The sequence below is a fragment of the Theobroma umbraticum genome, unplaced genomic scaffold (assembly GCF_002168275.2).
Source record: "Theobroma umbraticum cultivar Fairchild unplaced genomic scaffold, ASM216827v3 scaffold_204.0, whole genome shotgun sequence".
Classification (NCBI taxonomy): domain Eukaryota; kingdom Viridiplantae; phylum Streptophyta; class Magnoliopsida; order Malvales; family Malvaceae; genus Theobroma; species Theobroma umbraticum.
Genome location: NW_018397267.1, coordinates 6,042,556 through 6,058,636, shown reverse-complemented (window position 1 = coordinate 6,058,636; position 16,081 = coordinate 6,042,556). Strand labels below are relative to the sequence as shown.

At 34.2% G+C, this 16,081-nt stretch overlaps 1 protein-coding gene and 3 pseudogenes across 2 annotated transcripts; 2 read left to right on the top strand and 2 right to left on the bottom strand.

The window, feature by feature from the left end:
• Positions 1–5,243, top strand: part of LOC110424406 (ABC transporter C family member 8-like) — a 7,231-nt pseudogene extending 1,988 nt beyond the window's left edge.
• Positions 5,244–6,084: 841 nt separating this feature from the next.
• LOC110424484 (abscisic acid receptor PYL2 pseudogene) lies at positions 6,085–6,996 on the top strand (annotated as a pseudogene).
• A 3,696-nt stretch (positions 6,997–10,692) lies between these two features.
• On the bottom strand, positions 10,693–12,153 carry LOC110424138 (inorganic pyrophosphatase 2-like; annotated as a pseudogene). Its single transcript, XR_016351757.1, has 4 exons — positions 11,937–12,153; positions 11,710–11,831; positions 11,409–11,612; positions 10,693–11,069 (listed from the first exon to the last, which is right to left on the bottom strand). The product of XR_016351757.1 is annotated as an inorganic pyrophosphatase 2-like (transcript).
• A 2,233-nt stretch (positions 12,154–14,386) lies between these two features.
• Positions 14,387–15,991, bottom strand: LOC110424139 (inorganic pyrophosphatase 2-like). Its single transcript, XM_021438648.2, has 4 exons — positions 15,770–15,991; positions 15,540–15,661; positions 15,237–15,444; positions 14,387–14,896 (listed from the first exon to the last, which is right to left on the bottom strand). Exons 1-4 carry the CDS (start codon positions 15,905–15,907, stop codon positions 14,498–14,500), a joined length of 867 nt encoding a protein of 288 aa, XP_021294323.2. The 5' UTR covers positions 15,908–15,991; the 3' UTR covers positions 14,387–14,497.
• Between the last annotated feature and the right edge of the window lie 90 nt (positions 15,992–16,081).

The following is a 16,081-nucleotide window of genomic DNA, read 5'->3' as shown; positions in this document are numbered from 1 at the left end:
TTGGGTTATTGTTTTTGGGGATAAGTGTGATAAAGGAGCCATTAATCTTCTGATCAAAGCACCCAAAGATAAAAAAAGTTATGCATAAAACTCATTACCTCATCCTTTATTTTCGGCCATTAGGCTTTCAAAAAATTAAAGTTAAAACCATCTAGACCAGGTGCTTTATTCCCATTGCAGCTAAAGATAGCTTGTTTGATCTCCTCTTATGAGAATGGCTCTTTTAAGCTTCGAGCGGAACCATCAAACAACATCTTGATTTTCATTTCCCAATCCCTAAGTTCTGCCACATTTCGACCCTCGTATAACTTCTCAAAGTACCTCATCACCTCTTCTTTAATGCCTTGCGGATCCTCAACCACCCTTTCATTGATCTTTAAACAATCAATCATATTCCTTCTCCTCCGTGCAGAAGCTGAAGAATGGAAGAACTTAGTGTTACAGTCCCCCTCGAGATACCACCTTACCCTCGATTTCTGATGCCAAGAACGTTCCTCTTCCCTGTAAGGAGCCCATAATTCATGCTTCATTTTTCTTATCTCTTCTCTGAAGGAGGCATCCACCGATCTCTACTAAAAAAATAAATGCTTTTCTGCTTGATGATGAGCTGAAGAATGAAGTACCAAGCATTTCACTGCAAACTTCAGATAGAAGTGCTATAATTAAAGAAGGCAACTTTGGTTGAGATAACGAATTAACAGTTCCAACTCTTAGAGGTATCAATTTGGAAATACAAAAGGGATAGAAAATTGCAGTTTGTGGACCTGTTGGATCTGGGAAATCATCACTCTTGCTGCCATGCTTGAAGTGATACCAAAAATTTCAGCAACTGTGAGTTACAAAGCTAGTATTTTGATACATTATGAACAACCCAATTTTGCTGCTATCACTGATTTTTTTCCACTTAATTCTTGCAAATAGGTGTATTTATCTGGATCTATAGCCTATGTTTCACAAGCATCTTGGATCCAGAGAGGGACTATTCATGACAACATATTTTATGGAAAGCCAATGGATGAGGAAAGATACAAAAGGGCTATTGAGTCATGTGCTCTGGATAAGGACATTGAAATTTTGACCATGGTGATCTCACAGAAATAAGTCAGAGAGGGATCAACATGAGTGGAGGACAGAAGCAGATAATCCAACTTGCTAGAGCTGTTTATGTGATGCTGATATCTATTTTCTTGATGATCCATTCAGTGCTGTAGATGCTCAAACAGCTGCAGTTCTATTCAATATGGGACAAACACCTCAGTTCCTAATTCAAACATTGAAAACAATTCATAGCTTTTATAGGTTTATCAAGTTATATTCTATGATCGCAGGATTGTGTCATGGCTGCTCTAGGGAAGAAAACTATCGTCCTAGTAACTCATCAAGTGGAGTTTCTTTCTGAAGTTGATAGGATTCTGGTAAAGTCTAAGCTAAAACCATTTTATGTATTTTTATTTTCCCTGTCCATTCTTTACATTTTATGGGAATGATGTGGTTTTTACTTTAGGTCATGGATGGTGGGGAAATTACTCAATTAGGAAGCTATACAAAGCTATTGATGTCAGGAACAGCTTTTGAGGAGCTTGTTAATGCTCACAGAGATGTAATGACAGTACTGGGTCCTTCGAATAATGAAGGCAAAGGACAACCTCACATTGTAGATGCACTTGAATAGAACAGTCAGGGTGGAGGAGTCCAATAAGTATTACCCTACTAATCAGAAGAGTCAAGGTGAGATTTCTATATGGGTCTACCAGGAGTACAACTCACAAAAGAAGAGGAAAAGAGACTGGTGATTTTGGATGGAGACCTTTCCTTGATTATCTCGTAGTATCGAAAGGATATCTTTCTCTATCTTTAGGCATATTAGCTCAGTCTGGTTTTGTGATTTTCCAGGCTACAGCAACTTATTGGCTTGTAGTTTCGATCCAAATTCCTAAAATAAGTAGTGGCTTGTTGATAGGAGTTTACACAGGAATTTCAACACTTAGTGAAGGTTTTGTACATCTGAGGTCTATGTATGCTGCCCATGTGGGATTAAAAGCTTCTAAAGCCTTCTTCTATGGTTTCACCAATACCATTTTTAAAGCTCCCGTGCGTTTCTTTAACTCTACTCCTGTTGGGAGGATTTTGACCCGGGTAAGATGATCCTAATTTGTTTCTTATACTAAGCACATTTGAAACACTTTGTTTCACTTATCAGCTTTATGATACATAACCAATTTCTCAGTGTCCTTTATACATTGCTCTTTCAGGCTTCATCAGATCTGAGCATTTTGGATTTTGGTATACCTTTTTCCATCGGCTTCGTGGCAGCTGGTAGCATTGAACTTCTAGCAGCCATTGGAGTTATTGCCTTTGTTACATGGGAATTTCTTACTGTAGCCATTCTTGCATTTGGAGCGGTAAAATACATTCAGGTGTGTCATTTGTTTTATCATCTCTTTCATTCATTTATTCTTTTACGAACTTTTTGCTGATGGTAATTATTCCTTTTTTCTTAAACAAAAAGGGTATTATATAGCTTCTGCCAGGGGATAGAGAGCTTTCTTAACTGTTTTGGATGGTGCCCTCTCTTTGTCTGCTGCTACGTGTTGCTGGATTTTAGATGCATGCCTCTAGTGACAGAGAGCTTTCCTTGGGCTCCTATGCTCTTGAAAAGGCACTGACCACCCTTAGGAATGACATGAACTTTATGACTTACAAGAGGATGAAACATTCACAGCGTTTATGTTTCTCTCTCTTACTTATCCCCCTGCCTCTTTTTGCTTCAGGGCTGGTTGTGGTCTTTTGCCTGTTTTCTGCTTGTCAACTCTCTTGTACAGGACTTAGGTTTTTGCTGGCTAATTTTTCTACGCCAGTTCCAGAGTAGGATCCTGAGCTGATTTTTGCCAAGTTTCCTCTCCTTTTGTGTACATGGGGTTCCCCTTTTGATATGAATAAACTTCATATTTAACCTTCAAAAAAAAAAAAAAGCTTCTGCCAGGGGACTAATAAGAATTAATGGAACGACAAAGGCTCCTGTTATGAACTATGCAGCTGAGACTTCTGGTGGGGTGGTCACTATAAGAGCTTTTAACATGGTGGACAGGTTCTTTGAAAACTATGTAAAGCTTGTTGACACAGATGCCACACATTTCTTTCATTTTTGCTGTAGCCATGGAATTGCTGATTCTAAGGATAGAGGCACTTCAGAATCTGACCATGTTCACGTCTGTTTTTCTCCTTGTTCTACTGCCTAAAGGCTATGTAGCACCAGGTACCATCTGTTTCTATAGAACAATCGATTTTTCATTCTAAGCGCAGATGTTCTAACGTGTGACTGTTTCTGCCTTAAGTCCTTATCTGCAGGACTTGCAGGGCTTTCTCTTTCTTATGCTTTGTCAATAACGAGCACACAGGTCTTCATGTCACGATGGTATTGCAACTTATCAAACTACATAATTTCAGTTGAACCGATAAAACAGTTTATGAGCATACCAGCAGAGCCTCCGGCAACTACAGAGGACAAAAGACCACCATCTTCATGGCCCTCCAAGGGTAGGATTGAGTTGCAAGAGCTGCCGATGAGTAAAATAATCAAGCTGGTCCTTTAAGTCAATAAATTCAATGCCAAAGGCTTATCACGGGCGGGAAGTTTGCCATTTTCTTTCAGATAATGGAAACAGTGCCTTCTGAATGGTTCCTGCCACTATCATTAATATACTATATACTGATTCTCAAAATCTAGTTGATCCCTTGAAGCTGCTTCTTAGGGTTTTCAATATATGTCTGCCTTCTATTGCTGTGTGATAAACATATAATACTATATTTCCATCATTTTGACATACGCATTATTGGAGATAAGATATCGTCCAAATGCTCCCTTGGTTCTCAAAGGAATCACCTGCACATTGAAGGAAGGGACTAGAGTGGGAGTTGTAGGAAGGACTGGAAGTGGCAAATCTACGCTAATAAGTGCCTTGTTTCGTCTAGTGGAGCCTGCAAGGGGGAACATTCTGATAGATGGACTTGATATATGCTCCATTGGTCTGAAAGATCTGAGAACGAAGCGTAGCATTATCCCTCAAGAGCCAACTCTGTTTAGAGGCAGTGTGCTAACTAACTTAGATCCCCTAGGCCTTTTTACCGATGAAGATATATGGAGGTAAGACTACTGACTCTGGCCACAAAAATAAATAAAGAAATCTGCTAAAAGGTAATTTTCTTTTTGTGTTTTTCTTTTCCTGGTTTTGGTGCACTTGTTATAGAAGATGAATGCTTAAGGTAGTTTTACTTATAGTATCATTACATATTAAAGAATATTAAGTGTATACTTGATATGTTTTTACGTGTAGGCTTTGGAGAAGTGTCAACGTAAGAAAACTATCAGTAGTCTGCCAAATAAGCTAGATTCCTCAGGTGAGTTGAATCCTGCCACTAAATATCTCACTGATGATATGTACACAAGCAAATTGAATCATGAATTATGATGCCTAATCAGGGGGGAAATGTTTCAATATGCATCTTCCATTGAGTAATGCATTAACTTAAAGGAAATTGTAGATGTTACCTGACTTTTGTTGGATGAATCTTGAACAGTCAGTGATCAAGGGAAGAATTGGAGTGTGGGACAGCGACGACTCTTTTGCCATGGAAGAGTCCTGCTTAAGAGAAACAAAATTCTGGTCTTAGATGAAGCTACAGCTTCAATCGACTCTGCATCCATCTCTCCTCAATTTCCTTGCTTAACTGTCTCCAGCCAATGACAGTTTTAGTTTGACCACATTACTACCTTTAGAGGTATTGGCAAGCTTATGAACCCAGTAATTACTTGGCTTTTGATGTTAAAGAAACTTTCTGAAATCATGGGATTGCTTTGATTTGAAGGGAAATTAATGGAGTATGACGTGCCTACAAAACTCATGGGAACAAACTCCTCCTTTTCCAAGCTTGTAGCTGAATACTGGTCAAGTTGCAGAAGGAGTTCCTCCCAAGCCTTGAGTACTTATCTTCTTGTGTCCCATAAAAAGAATCGATTAATCTTAAAGTAGCCCACTGTAGGGCGCACTCAAATTCAATGCGGCATTACTTATCATGGGCTTAAACATTGTAGGTCCAATCTACCCATATGCTTAGCCTGCAATTTAGGGTGCTAACTGCAAAGTATATATTTTAGATGAGAATCAATAGATATGATTAGGTATAATTTTTAAAAAATTTTTTAAAGTATTAAAAAAATAAATAAAATTTTTTATTACATCTAATCAAGTGTTTATACTTTTATTGTGAATCAAATAAGTTTTTATGTGACCATGTCATGTCACGTATCATGTTATCATTCACGTCAATATTATGTAATATAAAAATAAAAAATATTTTTTATTAAAGATAATTTATCATTTATTAATTATAAAAATTTATTTAATTTAAAATAAAATAATACAAGTTGTTGCTAGTTTTCTTCCAACAACAATGTGCTTAATCGCGTCAATCATCCAAGTATATTCTTTATTAGTAAATATATAATTGAAGGAAATGAAAGTCCACAGCATTGTATATGATGCTATGGGCAAACAATACCAATAAAATAAATAAAGTTGTGAATTACAATGAGTCAACTTAATTTAAGATTTCAATTCCCCCATTTCCTTTAAACTTTAATCCTATCAAAATGCCACTTGCACAAGTGTTGGCCTCCTTGTGTTAGAATTATGTCAACTTGCAGCAATTTTTACTTGTTATTCCTCTCACTTCCATAAACCAATTAGAATCACATTGAAAGAGGCATTTAATTATTGATTCTTAATGGTATTATATAGTACTACTATGTAAGAACTTAGTCACTCTCCATTACATATTTTTTGATTAAAGGTTCCATGCCCTTTCAAGGAAAAATGATGAAAACAATGCAACCAAGTTGGTATAGGAAATTACTTGGAGTAACTAGTTCATATGTAGCAAGTTGAACAACCCCGGCTGGTCCCTTTTCATCTCCCTCTCCTTTTCAACGGCATTTGCTTTTTCCTGTCAAAATTTGCAATTATGAAAATGCTACAAGTTCGCCTATTCAAAACTGTTCAAGTAGAATTCTCCTAATTGGTGTAAGTTTTCATGGCCTAGGGGTTAGTTCTGTGATTAATTAATTAGAAAAACAAAACAATATATATATGATCAAAAGAGAGATTGCACCATGTAAGAAAGAGAATAAATCCTCCTCCACCCTCCTCCACTCTTTTCCATCATCCCTCCAGCACCAACTTTCTTCTCCAAGCAAAAGATTTCTCTAGCCAAAACGCACCCCATGAACCCTAATCTTGCTACTTGTTACAATAATCTAAACAAAGAAGAAATCTCCAAGCTTGAGTCCATCATCCAAACCTACCATATGTTTCCTCCATCCTCAAACACATGCACATCTTTGATAACACAACGTATAAACGCTCCCTTAAGCTTCATATGGCCATTTGTACGCGATTTCGAAAACCCTAACAAGTACAAGCACTTCATTAAGAGTTGCACAATGAAAGGAGATGGGGGAGTTGGAAGCATGAGAGATGTCACAGTTATATCAGGCTTGCCGGCGTCGACAAGCACCGAAATACTAGAGGTATTAGACGATGATGACCATGTTTTGGGCTTTAGGGTTGTGGGTGGAGATCATAGGCTGAATAACTACAGGGCAGTGACATCGGTTAATGAGTTTGACCAAGGAGGGAAGGCTTACAGCATGGTTTTGGAGTCTTATACGGTGGATATACCCCAAGGGAACACTGAAGAGGACACTAAGATGTTTGTGGATACTGTTGTGAAGTTGAACTTGCAAAAGCTTGCAGACGTCGCCATGGCAGCTTTACGAGGGCATGAAACAAAGGTTGTTTGAGCCAGCAGCTGTGTCAGTGGAGATGATGATAGTGATGAAATTCGAATAATGCATGTGGTATTATTGATAATGAAAATTTTCTATAAAACAACTATGCTATTGAGAATTTTACTACAGATCTCATCCTTCTTTTCTCTCGTCCCTTCTTTTAATTTATGTCTGTGAATTAGTTTTCATCTATAATCATCAAAAAAACAAAGGAAAAATATGAAAAATTTCTATATATGTGAAATTAATGTGTAGTATTGTACTCCACAGATTGGGCACTATTGTTTTGGGCAACTTGATGATATTTTCATTGCTATAAATGCTCCATGTACTCCAATAGTTGCTGCAGCGGCTGCAATAACTATAACAAAAATTGAGAAAATATTTTCTTTTAATTTGTGACTTTTAATATTTTTTTTAGATGGGTCATAAGTGAAATTAATTAAAGAGAGAGATGCGTACACACACACACGCAGCCATTGCACTACCAATGCTCTTTTTTTGTTTCCTCACTTTGTTTTGCTCATTTCAAATGCTAAGACTTATGGACAGTAGTTAATTGAAGCGATCTGAATTCAAAATTGCTTGTGAAGATCATAAACCATTTTATCTACAAGCTAGGGACGATAACCTTAATGGTTAGGCCGGCTAGCCTACAAAGAGAAAGAGATTGAGCTCTTGAATGCCTTTCAATCTTAATAATAGTTAAGTAGGGTCAGTTAAAGATGGACCCCCTACCTTGATTCACAAACTAAGCAAGACAACGAGGGCACTGTGTCGTCTCACAAATGAGAAGATGACAAACTAGAGTACAAAAGTTAACATGGCCATACTTCATTTTGATGCGGAAAGTGGTGAGTATAGTTGATGTCTAGTGCTATATATAGACTATAGTATAGGGTTTTTGAGGTTTTGATGAATAGCAATGGTAGTTGCTACATTATCCATCTTTTATGATGTCAAAGTTTGAGATTGTCCTCATTTTTTTTTTCATAGATTTCTTTTAAATTTCATGTTTCAGATTCCATATGATACTACCTTCCAAAGATATAAAGGCCACATAGATATTGATTAATCTTTTTTCTTATTTGAGGAAATTTAAGAAAATTAATTTATCTACTAAAGCAATAAAAAATGCTCAAACTTAAAATTTTTCAAAGCGCAAACCCCTTTACTTAATAATTAATAACATTGAGATTAAAAATTGCAACTGAAAGCAATTACAATTGAGTTAATATATTCTTGGGTTTTTACTTGATTTTGTAACGGAGAACAAATTTGTCTTAATCCAAAATTTTAATCAGAATTTGATATTTTATTTAATATTGCATATGAATTTTGATTTACAATCAAACTTAGCTGACTTGTAATACCAATTAAGCTCTAAGAATGTTAATTTCAGACCCCAAAGGTTAAAGGCACAAGGACTTGCAGGCATGGCGCCATCTCCTTTATTAGGGCCGCAAGTCTAACTGTTAGGTCTGAATCAACTAAGTCTTTGCCTTTATTCATATATATATTGTGGTCTTTTTTTATAAATCTTTCTTTCGTAATTATGATACACACAGGTCTAGAGCAATGATGGCCACACTCAAACTGAATACATGTTGGATTTACGGCTCTGTACTGTATCATTCAACTACATATTTCATTTTTACCTTGGACTAATTAATTTGCTAGATATGCATTGAGATATTCATAATTGACATTTACTCTAATTTGACAGGACGTCAAGGTGCTATACACACACACATATATATATATATATATATAATCATAAGAGGTAAAAATTAAAAAAAATAAAAATTTTAAAAATAAAAATTTTAAAAATAAAAATTGTTCGGTTTTTAATTATTAATTAAGAATATATTTCCGTCAAAAATGAAAAAATGTAAACAAACAGCAAGAAATCATGAATCCTGGGAACGATTCCGTCACCATCGGCCATCATTGGAAGAAGAAAATTGGTCCATCTTTGACTATTTTGTAGAAAGGCCGGGGATTATTCCATTGAACAGAATCAGGCTTGCACATTATGGGCCATACCCTATTGGGTGTTACAATTAAATGATTGGGCTTAATATGTACTAATAATAAAACCCAAAATAAATTAAAATTAACACTACTAAAAGCAAATTCAGAATGGCACCATAGCTTGGTATAGTTCTTAACCGATAAACAAAGAATAATCTTGTCTCTGTAACTTTGGTCGCCACTTGGTTTTATGGTTCTCACCCATGGATGGGACAGTAATCATCAATTACTATCTCTTGACAGATTTTGCAATCATATTTTCTTGAAAAATATTTGTTACAGTTATTTCAAACGCATTGTCATCGGAGAAAAAGGCATTATCCACACACAGTATGCAAGTTTTTGTAAAAATGCCAGACCCCCATCTACGACTGCAGAGGCTTCTTTTCTTTTTTGTTTGGAGGATAACAATCATTACTTCACTAACTGAATGTTTAGCCTTTGTCACTGGGCCATCAAATCAGAGCTGCCTTATCATTGAGAAAAAATCAAATTTCAGGGTATAAAATTCCTTTTCAAATTATATTTTAAAATACCAAATTAATATGTTATTTCGATAAACAAAAATGCATTTACTTGACGTTTCTCTACTATCCAAAACAACTGAGGAGGGTCGTATGGCTCCTCAAAATTTTTAAAAATTTTTATTTATTATGTGATATTTTTTAATAATTTTAGAGAATAGTATATTTATGGGATTGTGGTTTTATTTGAAATTTTTAAAATTATTTATTTATTATATATTTTTAATAAACCTTTCAAAATATTTTTTATTTAATAATTAATATAAATAAAAAAACTAAATTAATTTCATAAAATTTACACTTTATTCTAATTTTTAAGTTTCTCCGCACTTTTTTCTCTCTCTTTCTTTACTTTTCTTTTTCTTTTTTTTTGTCCTTTTGTTTGTACTTTACTTTATTCTCTGTAACTAACTATTAAAACGCTTTTTATTTTTTAAAAAAAGATTTAAGAGATTTATGAGCTTGGATAAGGAATGACAACAACACTCATTACTATTGTGTGAAATTAAGAATAAGTAAAATTTTTTTTATCTTCTTCTTTTTATTTATATTATTTAACTATTTATATATTTAATCATTATGTGAAATTTTCTGTATCTTATTTAACCATTTATATTTTATACATTATAGTTTTATATTTAGTATTTTAAGTTTAAATAGAAATAAAAAAGAATATTAGATGTTGAATTAATTTTTTTTTGGTTTAATTAAAGGATGAGTAAATTAAAAACAATTGATAAATTTTTTTTTAAAAAATATAAATCGTTCAAATCATTCTCTTATACTTGAGCCACTAAATCTCAACGTTTCAACTCATGAATAAGAGTAATGTGATTCAAAACATCCAAAGTTAAAGTGAAATTGATACTTTTTATGTAAAACCTGATATTAGATTATGACCAATGATATGAAAATTTCTTATCAATAAAAAAAATAAAATTCATCTGTGTTTATTTCAAAACATAGTCATGTCAACATTCTTAAAAAATATTTAATTATCCTCATCTCCATCATCCTCTTCGTTTTCAACTTTTTTGTATTATTTTTTATTTACATATTGCATATGATTATTATCTATTATGAATTTTTTTATTATTGGTTAAGTTAAACGTATTAATTTTTAAAATTTTTAATCTTTATTTCTCTTCATCTTTCGCCTCCAATAAAATTTTGCTAGCTTCGGCCCTAATCCAAAATTATAGATTACTACATTCTCCAAAGCTCAAAGACATAAAATTGTCGAAATTAACTTGCTAACCTTTGGCATCAGCCAATTTAAGTACAACTTTACTTTCTAATGAGGAACATAAAGGGCATGGGGGAAGGCTTTTTCTTGGCAGCGCCTGCAGTGTTGGGTTTGCAATCTATTGAACGCAGCCGAGCAGTATTGTCACTGTTGTTTTCTATCAATGGAAATCCTGCTGATAAGGTGGAGTAACACATGCTCAAACTCTCTCCATTGCTCCATTCGCATATTTCTGCCTTCATTACCCTCCTGTTTTTGCATATCAAGTCCCAAACAGGGAAATTCTTCCTTGGCATTACGTAGTCTCCATCTGCAAGCTTCAAACTCGGGCAGAAATCACCAACCCATCACCAAGATAAATTATTTGTTTTCTTCCCCTCCATGGACATAGAAGCTTGAACCTTTCAATCACAGTACCCTATCACGTAAGAAACCATATTCAATTAGTGGCATAAATTATGTTGCAGCTAATAATCATACTTTGAGATTGATTACGAGTAGGTAAATTTTTCCTAAAATCATGTGATTCGTCATGATCCACTAAACATAGTTCTTTCTATACTGTAAGATATTGAAACACAAATGCAGGGTGAAAAAGAAAATAAAATCAAAAGATATTAAAATAATGCATTTGATTAGATCCACATCAGAGGCATGTCTACAGTCCTTATTCGTTGGCAAGAAACACATATTTAAAACTTTGATGCATGCATGATTCATTGTTATTTATGATTTTTAAGTTAAAAAAATTTCATACCTTGCACATATTTGGAGGGCAGGGATGAGGACATCCATGAGGAGATTGAGTGAAATCATGATGAGGGTAGATACGTAGCCTGCCTTCTTGATCAACGAAACCGGGGTTGTATTGATCTCTGAAAAGTATTCCCTCAGGCCATGATGTTTCAAGATTGTCTCAATGAAGAACACGTTAGCATCGCTTACAATCTTCAAATCACATCTGAAAATAACATCGTTCCCACCAAAACTTTCAGTATTTTTTAGCTAGAAGGCCAGAAAGGAAAACTATATACAAAGAGCAAAAGATGCATACATACCCTAAAGCATAAGCCGATTTAATGGCCTGGATGATTCGAGGATGTATCGGGGTCCTTTTAAGAACAGCTTTAATGTCCTCAATTTTCGTTCCTTGTGAATGTAGTTCTTTCATCATTCGATCCTATTAGAAAAATAGCCAAAATTATGCTTACTTTACTTCGAGAAAGAAAAGAAAACTAGAGCAAGAAAATGCAAAGTAAGAAAAAGAAAAAAAAACAAGACTAACCATAAGAGGGTTCCAAGGCATAGTGGGAGAGGTTGGTTGAACAAATCTGTAGCACCCAATTCATCCAACACCCAGTTATCACTATCACAATCGATAATCGTTTTATCAAAATCGAAAATCACAATTATATCAGCCATTGGATGATGAATTAATGAAACAAAGTTTTTAGTGGACAAAAAGAAAAGATATTGATCACAAAAGAGGAGGATATTAGCTGGAGTTTAAGCTATGTTTTGGATTATAGAAGAAAGGAAGGTATTTATAGATTGTGAATTTCAAGATGAAGGGTTGTATTTTTCTTCAATATTCTTTAAACAGTCAAACACAAGTGCCTCATATTTGCTATTACGCGGTGCCACGAAAGTTCATAAGCGTGTGTTTTCTTTTGGTGTGATATTGACTCCTCAATATGCTGACAGTTGAGAGTTCAAATGATTTTAAAATTAATAGTCTGATTTTGTTTGCTGTGGTTTTAATTAACCAACTGCTTTTATGACAGAAAAGCAGGAATATGGAGAATATGCCATGCGAAATGCCTCAAAAAAAGGTATAGTGTTCTTATTTCCAGCTTGAAATTAAGTTAGTTTATTTGAACTTATAAGTTACTTTCTGATCCTAAGCCTTATATATGTTTGGATTGAGTTATACAATCAAAGATAATTTAATTTATTTATAATCATAAATAAATAACATTGGCATTTATAGCTCAAATTTAATAAACCTTTCATATCACATATATAATCTTTTAAGATATATATAAATTATGCTTTATCTTATCTTTTAAATCAATCTTTATCATTAGAATAAATCTATATATATAAGTACACATTATATTCATATTCCCAATATATACTTTGAAAGGTGCACGTGGGATTAGAGGGAGTCCAGCCCTCTATGATGGCCTGAATAAAGAAGTAGCGCCGTCAAGGTTTTGAGTCTTGGTCATGGGGCAGGTAATTAAGTTATACATTATTTATTCAATGACCAAAGGATTCCATGGTTGACACTATCTATCGAACATGGTAAAGACCGACGACTCTTGTTGAAAAACGTAATAACCGGGGGAGGCGTTGATTTTTTTTTTTTCTCTGGCACATGGGGACATGCAAAAACTGAGGTGCGGGGCATGTGAAAATAAGTATTATGTTAACCTTATATGGTTTGTTTTACTTTGGTGCCTTCCCTTCTAGACTATTATTGTATATAATCTTCCTTTTTAACTAATCTTAAACTTTGCAAATGACCCATTCATTGATGTGAAATTAAGTAACTTCCTAGTTATAGAAACAGCAATTTTCCATATTGAAATGTTCATCACAATTATCAACTTAAATTTATCTTAATGCATAATTCCTACAATATGAACTAAACTAATGGGCACATATATCTACACTTGGCATGTGTAAGACATTAGACATCTCAAGGGATGGCATATATGATGAGGAAAAGAAAATAATGGATGCATCAATTGAAGCTCAAACCTGAGCCAAACATGTTTTGAGAATGGATTAGGTCATATATAATTCATGAAGCGAAGGGTTGGGAGTAGAGGAAAGAAAGGAGCGGGTTGCTCAGACCAGTGCACCCTGGCCTAACTGCTGTGTGCAAATTCAATGAATTAGCCCAATTTGGACAAAAAGTGTGGGCTCACTTTGGAGGCATACTTTCTAGTCTATTTTATTTTTGCCTTTCTTATTATGTATATAATAATTTAAATTGATGGAATTGTTTAAAAATTATCAAATAAAGATAAAAACTAATGAAAATAAAAGTTATTAATTAAAAAATTTTAATAACAAAATATAATTATTTTTTTAAAACGTCAAAATAAGAATTTGAAAAAAATAAAGAAGAATAAAGGATGTAAAAATCAAAATGGAGAAAAGCAAAAAGAAATAAAAATCAAAGCCATTTTTATCAAATACCTAATGAATACAACAACGGAGTCTTTTTAAGACAATAAGTGATTTTTTTTAATATTCTCTATATGAGGAAAATTTTTCTAGGTGTGTTGAGGATGTTCAGAAAAGTTTTCTAATATTTAAATAAAGAAATTAAAAGAAAAAAGATGAATGAAAAGGAAAAGACACAAGAATAATAGAACATCGAATTAATTCTACAACAGAGCTTTTCAAGAAAATAAATAATTTTTGAATACTCTCGACATGAAAAAAATTTTCGTGTAGAGGTTTCTTTTCCTTTTGGATTGGACGAAAATAATCATTACTTCACTAGCTATGTATATAGCCTTTGTCACTTGGTGCAAGCAAATCCCCTGCCCCTACTTTGTGTCCCATTTAGTGCTCCTTTTATAATTTAATGGCACGTCTTTGATGGATTCTGATATATTAACATCAGCTGCTAAGTAATTTCTGTCGTTAGGTATTACTTCTGCACAATTTACTAATGAAAATAAAATTCCTTTTCAAATTCTATTTTAGAATAATAAATATGTGATTTCTATAAAAAAGATACACTGCTACTCGATTCACTGCATTCTCGAAAGCTGAAAGACATAAAGTTGTCAGAAATTAACTTGCTAAGCCTTGGCATTAGCCATTCTAACAACAACGTTTACTTTCTAATGAGGAACATAAAAGGGCATGGGAGAAGGCTTTTCCATGGGCTGCGCCGCGCGTTGTTTGGGGTTTGCAGTCAACTGAATACAGCTGAGCAGAACTATTGCCACTGTTGTTTCTGTCAATGGAAATCCTGCTGATAAGATGGAGCAACACATGCTCAAACTCATCTCCATTGCTCCATTCGCATACTTCTGCCTTTATTAGCCTCCTGTTTTCGCATATCAAGTCCCAAACAGGGAAATTCTTCCTGGGCATCACGTAGTCTCCATCTCCAAGCTTCAAACTCGGGCAGAAATCACCAACCCCATCACCCAGGTAAATTATTGTTTTCTTCCCCTCCATGGACATAGAAGCTTGAATCCTTTCAATCACAGTACCCTATCACGTAAGAAATCATATTCAATTAGTAGCATTAAATTATGCTGCAGCTAATAATCATACTTTGAGATTGATTACGAGTAGGTAATTTTTTCTTAAAAACATGTGATTTGTCATGATCCACTAAATATAGTTCTTTCTATACTGTAAGATGTTGAAATACAAATGCAGGGTGAAAAAGAAAATAAAGTCAAAAGATATTAAAATAATGCATTTGATTATATTCACAGTAGAGGCATGTCTACAGTCCTTTTTCGTTGGCAAGAAACACATATTTAAAACTTTGATGCATGCATGATTCATTGTTATTTATGATTTTTAAGTTAAAAAAGTTACATACCTTGCACATATTTGGAGGGCAGGGATGATGACATCCATGAGGAGATTGAGTGAAATCATGATGAGGGAAGATACGTAGCCTGCCTTCTTCATCAACGAAACCCGGGTTTCTATTGATCTCTGAAAAGTATTCCCTCAGGCCATGATGTTTCAAGATTGTACTCGATGGAAAGAACACGTTAGCATCGCTTACAACTTCACAATCACATCTGAAAATAAACCATTACCACGAAAACTTTCAGTATTTTCTAGCTAGAGGCCAGAAAGAAAAAATATATAGAAAGAGCAAAAGATGCAAGCATACCCCAAAGCATAAGCCGATTTAATGGCCTGGATGATTCGAGGATGTATCGGGGTCCTTTTAAGAACAGCTTTAATGTCCTCAATTTTCGTTCCTTGTGAATGTAGTTCTTTCATCATTCGATCCTATTAGAAAAATAGCCATAAATGTGCTCTACGTCTTACCTACAAAGAAAGAAAAGAAAAACTAGAGCAAGAAAATGCAAAGTAAGTAAAGAAAAAAAAAAGACTAACCATAAGAGGGTTCCAAGGCATGGTAGGGAGGAGTTTGTTGAACAACTCTGTAGCACCCAATTCATCCAACACCCAGTTATCACTATCACAATCGATAATTGTTTTATCGAAATCAAAAATCACAACTATATCAGCCATTGGATGATGAATTAATGAAACAAAGTTTTTAAGAGACAAAAGAAAAAGATTTTGATCACAAAAGAGGAAGATATTAGCTTGAGGTTTAGGCTATGTTTTGGATTATAGAAGAAAGGGAAGGTATTTATAGATTGTGAATTTAAAGATGAAGGGTTGTGATTTTCTGTCAATTTT

What these genes read in the sequence shown, in the direction of transcription:
- LOC110424139 (XM_021438648.2), bottom strand. Translation starts at nt 15,907, where the DNA reads ATGGCTGATATAGTTGTGATTTTTGATTTCGATAAAACAATTATCGAT. An exon ending in AAATCGGCTTATGCTTTGGG is followed by an intron (nt 15,445 to 15,539) that starts GTATGCTTGCAT and finishes GTTTATTTTCAG; the next exon opens with ATGTGATTGTGAAGTTGTAA. An exon ending in GCCCTCCAAATATGTGCAAG is followed by an intron (nt 14,897 to 15,236) that starts GTATGTAACTTT and finishes CTTACGTGATAG; the next exon opens with GGTACTGTGATTGAAAGGAT.